This window comes from Lygodium microphyllum, chromosome 1 (assembly GCF_053477565.2).
Source record: "Lygodium microphyllum isolate KBCC chromosome 1, Lygodium_microphyllum_v1.1.10, whole genome shotgun sequence".
NCBI lineage: Eukaryota > Viridiplantae > Streptophyta > Polypodiopsida > Schizaeales > Lygodiaceae > Lygodium > Lygodium microphyllum.
The window spans coordinates 175,608,599-175,614,900 of NC_141135.1; the positions used below are offsets into that span (position 1 = coordinate 175,608,599).

The window sequence follows — 6,302 nt, forward strand, 5'->3', positions numbered from 1 at the left end:
GGATGGGCATAAAAATATATAGTTCGTAGCTTATGTAGAGCCTTTCTACTTATTTTGATACTCTCTTGTGTTGATTACATCTCCTTGAAACTATTTTCTCTTAATCATTCTCTTTGATTGAGAATTTGGATTTTTTATTGAGGGCCCAGATTGCTACAAAAGTGGCTTTTTTCCTGCTACAAGGCTACTGTTAAAAAGGATATTACCCTTTTAGAGAAAGTTTCAAATCTATTACCCTTCAAACGAATTGTCGTCAATTTGAGAATATTTGTAAGGAAAAGTTCAGCCACCCTTGGCTCTGGTCCCACAAGTTCTCCTTTCCCTCAAAATTTCTAGGAAAGTAATGCCCATGGACAAGACCAATGATCATCTTTTTTCCACGTATTCATAAAGCAGAGCCGCCTTTTCCTATTAAGCTATTGGCATTGAAAAGTAGATTGAATTCTCCGTAGGCAACGGACTAAGAAGAGGTCAACAGGGGCTTTGCCGTTCGTTGAAGCCAACAGGTCGGTGCGTCACAGTGCAGCTCAGTGCGGCTCATTGTCTATGAGATGGGTAATTAATCTATAGCCATATCTCTCTCTCTCTCTCTCTCTCTCTCTCTCTCTCTCTCCAGCAGGGTCCCTTTGGCGATGCAGGCAGCCGCACTAGTTTATCATACGAAATGGCCGGTGAGCTGACTATTGGAGGGTCGTTTTGACACTATTGATCAGTGGCAGCCCGTAATGGACTGCTGACGGCTGCCATATGCTGGACTGCTGACGGCTGCCATATGCTCAGCCTAGATCTTGTATATAATCAGAGACATCATATCACTCCGATCTCACTTCATCGTCTCAGCTCCCAGCTCACAGACAGCTTTGCAAGAAAGAGCTTCTTCCTGTTCTGTGTCATCGTCTTACAATTCCAAGAACGTGCTTTTCTATTCCGTGTCATCTCGCTGATTCACAGCATAAACAATGCCTGCGCCCCTGGTGCCCGACGTCGCTACATCCGACCCAGCTGTCCGTTACCACCTTAACGATACCAACAAGATGAAACCAGATGATGGCCATTCATATGATCGTGACCGCGAGCTCCTGCATCTTCATCGCAAGATCCCGCGGCCGGCCGATCATGATAGGAATAACAGTGTGCTTCCTGCTTCTGCTGTATCTAACTTACCCAGCGATCAATCTCTTAACTTAAGGAGCAAGGAGTCCGCCATCTGTCGCTTCGAGGCCATGACCCGAAATGCAGCGGTGGTTCAGAAGAGGGTCCTGCAGAGAATCCTGGAGGCTAACGTATCCTGCGAGTATCTGCGCAACTGCGGCCTCCGCCCGGGGCAGAAGGTCGACGCGGCCTCCTTCAAGCGCCTGGTGCCACTGGTCACGCATGCAGACGTTAAGCCCTTCATCGACAGGATCGTCAACGGGGATCGGTCGGCGATCCTTACGGGAGCTGCCATAGACGCCATGTCTCTAAGGTAATATTATTTATTGCAGTAAGCCCTCAGATTCAGCAGGTATTCTTCAGCATCTGAGCATATGATCCTATATATGCACTCGTTTATGCTTATAGAGTTCTCTGTACACTTTTCTGACAGAATACAACATGCACTTCTTCAGCTAAAGTTCTCTTTAAACTTTTCTTGCATGGCTCAAGTCGACAACTAATTTTTCTTGTTAAGAAATAAGCATTACGCGCGTGCTGAATCGTATGCTTTGATTACACTGCAGCTCCGGAACTACGGATGGCCGTGAGAAGTACATCCCCTATTACGAAGGCTTGAAGAAGGGCACGCTTGAGGTTGCCAGTATTGCTGCGGCCTACAGAGAGCGGTAAGTAAAGATGCCAACATGAAGGCATGCGTAATTATCTTAGCTCCAGCACCACGCGCAATACCTAAGCTCGGCCTAGTATTAGACACATCGACTGTAATACAGCTCACCTTGATTTGCTGGCTTGTTAGACAAATACTAGTAATGATATATCAGCACTGCCCATTAAGTAAGCTCAAGTAATCGCTGCGGCCTACTGCGAGAGCGGTAAGTAAACATGAAGGCGTGCATAATTACGACGAGCACGACCCCCAATTGAGTCTTACTCGTAGCTGAAGCTCTTCACCCTAAGCTCTGCTTATATCCTCAACAAGTATTTACTTTGTATTTCTCAGCTTAAATTGCTGATTGAGTAGAAAATCGCTGCTTGTAAAATAAACGTCGACCACAGAAATATACTGAACGAATGCTTGTTGGTCTTGCTCGTCAAAGCTTCAAACAATAATGCCAGCTGGAGTCAGCTGAACTTTTTGAATCAGCATAAAAAGATAGTTGAAAATTCCTTTAACAAGCAATGCTCCAATCGCGTGAGGTCTCATGCTCTCTTCTTCATGTATATTTATTTCCCTACTAAGGATCTTATCGCCCCATCTCTCCAGGGTGTATCCGCTCTCTCCCGATGCACGCATATTGGAGTTCACCTTCTGCGGCAAGTTCTTCACCACCGAGGGCGGCCTGAGAGCCGGAACTGGGACGACACATCTCATAAGAGGCGACGCATTCAAGCAACGACAGCTCATGTGCAACAAGGCGCGACCATGCAGCCCTAAGGAGGTTGTGCTGGCATCGGACTGCCGCCAGGCCATGTACTGCCACCTGCTGTGCGGCCTCCTGCAAAGGCACCAGGTCGAGATCATCAGCGCCATCTTCGCCTACACGCTCCTGGAGGCCTTCCGCTCGCTAGAGAGGCAATGGCGAGACCTCTGCGACGACATAAGGTGCGGTCAGCTCAGCCCTTCCATCGTCACCGATCCGTCACTCAGAGTGGCGGTATCCGGCTTGCTTGTGCCCAACCCGGAGCTCGCGGCGCGTCTCAGCAAGATATGCTCCAGAGCCGAGAGCGCTGACACGTGTTGGCTCGGGGCTGTGCGCAGCCTGTGGCCACGGTGTAAGTATCTGCTGTCCATCAACACGGGAGCCATGGAACCTTACGTGGACCGACTGCGGCACTTCGCGGGCTCCGAGATTCCCGTGGTCAGCGCTGACTACGGTGCCTCGGAGGGCTGGGTCGGCGTCAACCTGGACCCTACGTCGAGCCCTTCCGACGTCTCTTTCACAGTCATCCCCAGCCTGGCTTATTTTGAGTTCATACCTTTGTCAAGGCCCCATCGTTGCGAGGGCGGTGAGCCGGTTTGCTTAACTGACGTCAAAGTGGGTCAAGAGTATGAAATCGTCATGACTACTACTGGAGGTATACATGCCCCCCTTTTTCAATCTTCACAAAGAACATTTCTGGTATCACTATCGGGAGCACATACAAAAACCTCAAATTTTGAAAGGATTTTTGAAATATATAGTTAGATGTAAATATACTCTCATTTTTATAGCTAAACAATTTCAAAATTTGAAGGTTCATATAACTCAACGATTACAAAGTCTGAAGTTTTAAAAGTTTTTCTTTAAATTTTGAAGGTTCTATTGAAATTTTGGCAATTCATAGTTCATTAGACCTTGATTTTTCGTGAACACTGTAGTCGATACACAAAAAAAAAGATATTGTTGTTTTACAAACACTACCCATTTGTCTTCCTTCTTTCAAGTGGGACAAAAAATAACATGTTAACAGATTGTAGAACCATCCTCGCTCCACATTTGACCTTTAATTCATTCCCTTGTGAGGTTAGTGTTGTTGTATGACTTGTTAGACTTTCTTGAAGTCTAACCAAAAAAAAAAATCTTAAGCTAGAGAAGGTGCCACATCATGCCAGTTCTATTTTGGGGCTTCAAAAGATCTAGGAAGTTCCTAGTTGTAGGAAATCAACCCAAAGAACTCAAGAGCACACAATACTGTGACATCTTGTATAGCTTCCCATGCATTTCATTTCTATAGAGACTTGCTCCCATGCTTTCAAAATGAGTGCCAAGAGTTGACATGTATGCTTTCTTAGCACTAATTATTGATAAACATCCCACGATTTCTCGGCATAGCACAACTACACACCTTAATTAATCTTAGCGTAGACCATAGTGTTTGGATATAGCTTCTATTACATGCTCTAACATTTAGTTTATCTGCTTGCTTTTATAGGTCTCTATCGATACAGGCTAGGTGATGTCCTCAAGGTGACCGGCTTCTTCAACCAATCACCCCAATTTAGCTATGTGCGTAGAAGAAATGTCATCTTAAGTGTCAACATTGACAAGGTCACTGAAAAGGATTTGAAGATAGTGATGAAAAAGGCAGCTACTAGATTGGCTGCATTAAGTGGACACACCATGGATATATTAGATTATTCAAGTTATGCTGATCAAAAGGAAGCACTAGGCCATTATATAATCTTTTGGGAGGTCCAAGGTTCACAACGCAAGCCACTCTATCCTCTTAATAATCATAACAATATCCAAAATATACTATTCAACAAGACTCCTAACCAAGAACACAATGTCCAATCAACTTGGTTTGATGAATGTGCCACCATAATGGATAGCTCCTTCATTGAACCTGGCTATGTCACTTCAAGAAGAATGAAGAGCATAGGTGCATTAGAGTTATGTGTTCTACGGCAGGGAACTTTCTCAAGGCTCCTTGATCAATATATGGTAATCAAAGGAGCTGCAATAACACAATACAAAACCCCTCGTTGTATTGTCTCAAAAGATGTCCTTTCATTTCTTCTAAAAAACACATCAAGTAGACATTTTAGCTCGGCCACATTCCATTAACATAACTAGAATTCTTATTGTACAGTACGGAATGTGTCCAACATTAAAATGTTAGTTTCGTTTCAAGGAAACCTATAAATTTGATCTCACTTAGTTTACATGGTTATTGTATTGTCTCAAATGAGCTGCAATAACACAATACAAAACCCCTCGTTGTATTGTCTCAAAAGATGTCCTTTTATTTCTTTTAAAAAACACATCAAGTAGACATTTTAGCTTTGCCACATTCCATTAACATAACTAGATTTATCATTGTATAGTATGCAATGTGTCGAACATTCAAACCCATAGTGCAATATTAGTTTTCTTTCAAGGAAGCCTAGAAATTTGATCTCACTTAGTTTACATGGTTATTGTCATGATGACCAAGTTAACCAATGTAGTTTTCACTACAAACATTATTTCTTAAAAGTCTTCATCATGAATGTGCTATCATGACTTCACAATTAGTAACACAATTCTTTATGGATTTTTTGCTCTATGTGTAAAAAATTTAAAAGTTAAACCCATGTTGTGATGCATAGCATCATAAGTATATCCTCTAATGAGTTAGAAGCTCATTCTTAGGTGGTATTATCTAGTTACTTTCTTAAAGAATTTGAAATTCTTATTCATGGTCATTGTTATGCATGACCATTACAAGGTTCTGAAGATGGTTACTAAGCTCAAATCTATGCATGTAAAATTAGTAAATATGTGTATATCCTGAATGGTCATTCTGATGCATGACCATTGGAAGCTTATGATATGTTAATACACTAAATCCATACAAATAAAAATAATGAGTTTGTTGAATTAGAAGCTAGTCTACTACAGATAGACGTTGTCACATGGGATTCGTGCAGGGGTTCATGAATGTCGCTTATCACAAGGACACTAAGTGAGCACTACAAGAGAAAGGCCCTATAGACGTGCACTGTACACGCGAAATAGCGGGCGCATTTATCAGCGCGTCTATTGACGCTAGTATATAAAACACATCTATATACCCGTATTTTTAAACGCACTTATAGATGCGAAAATAAACACACATATTTTTCATTTCTCATAAAGTCCCTAAATATGACCAGACATCTTAACAACTAGTATTTTTTTGAATACATTACCAACTTTACTTCTTTCTGAGTATTACAAATATACATCCAATCTTTCAAAGCTAATTATATATGCTACAATGAATGATCAATCTCATCTTCAATGAGATCGGCCCTTGCTAGACTATCTACCTCCAGGTCTACGTTACCAATAGGCAATGAAACAAATAAGTCTATCCCACTGTCAGATGTATTGCTATGCTCAATTTCTTCATCATCATCTGCAACCATATTGTTATCCTCTTCTACACTTCCTTGAACATCCTCACGGGGATCATCTTGCACTGCATCATGTATATCATCGATCATGGCATCATCATGTGCATCATCATTGATTGTTGGATTGTCATCAACTATCTCTATGTCGGTAGCATTGCCATATATTGGTTTTGAACTATTAGATATGGGGATGACGTGCCACCATCGGTTATTGTTTACCATTGGGTGATACACAACCTGCATTTAAAAAACAAAAAGTAAGCAATTAGATGTTTATTGTATTTTG

At 42.2% G+C, this 6,302-nt stretch overlaps 1 protein-coding gene across 1 annotated transcript; it reads left to right on the forward strand.

Annotated features, from left to right (window-relative positions):
- The first annotated feature begins 845 nt into the window (after nt 1-845).
- On the forward strand, nt 846-4,787 carry LOC148041998 (jasmonoyl--L-amino acid synthetase JAR1-like). The gene is made up of 4 exons (XM_087688959.1): nt 846-1,465; nt 1,719-1,820; nt 2,420-3,231; nt 4,069-4,787. Exons 1-4 carry the CDS (start codon nt 960-962, stop codon nt 4,701-4,703), a joined length of 2,055 nt encoding a protein of 684 aa, XP_087545085.1. The 5' UTR covers nt 846-959; the 3' UTR covers nt 4,704-4,787.
- Nucleotides 4,788-6,302: the final 1,515 nt, after the last annotated feature.

Coding starts and splice junctions, on each gene's coding strand:
- LOC148041998 (XM_087688959.1), top strand. CDS start 960: ATGCCTGCGCCCCTGGTGCCCGACGTCGCTACATCCGACCCAGCTGTC. Junction 1,466..1,718: donor ATAGACGCCATGTCTCTAAG/GTAATATTATTT, acceptor ATTACACTGCAG/CTCCGGAACTACGGATGGCC. Junction 1,821..2,419: donor GCTGCGGCCTACAGAGAGCG/GTAAGTAAAGAT, acceptor CCATCTCTCCAG/GGTGTATCCGCTCTCTCCCG.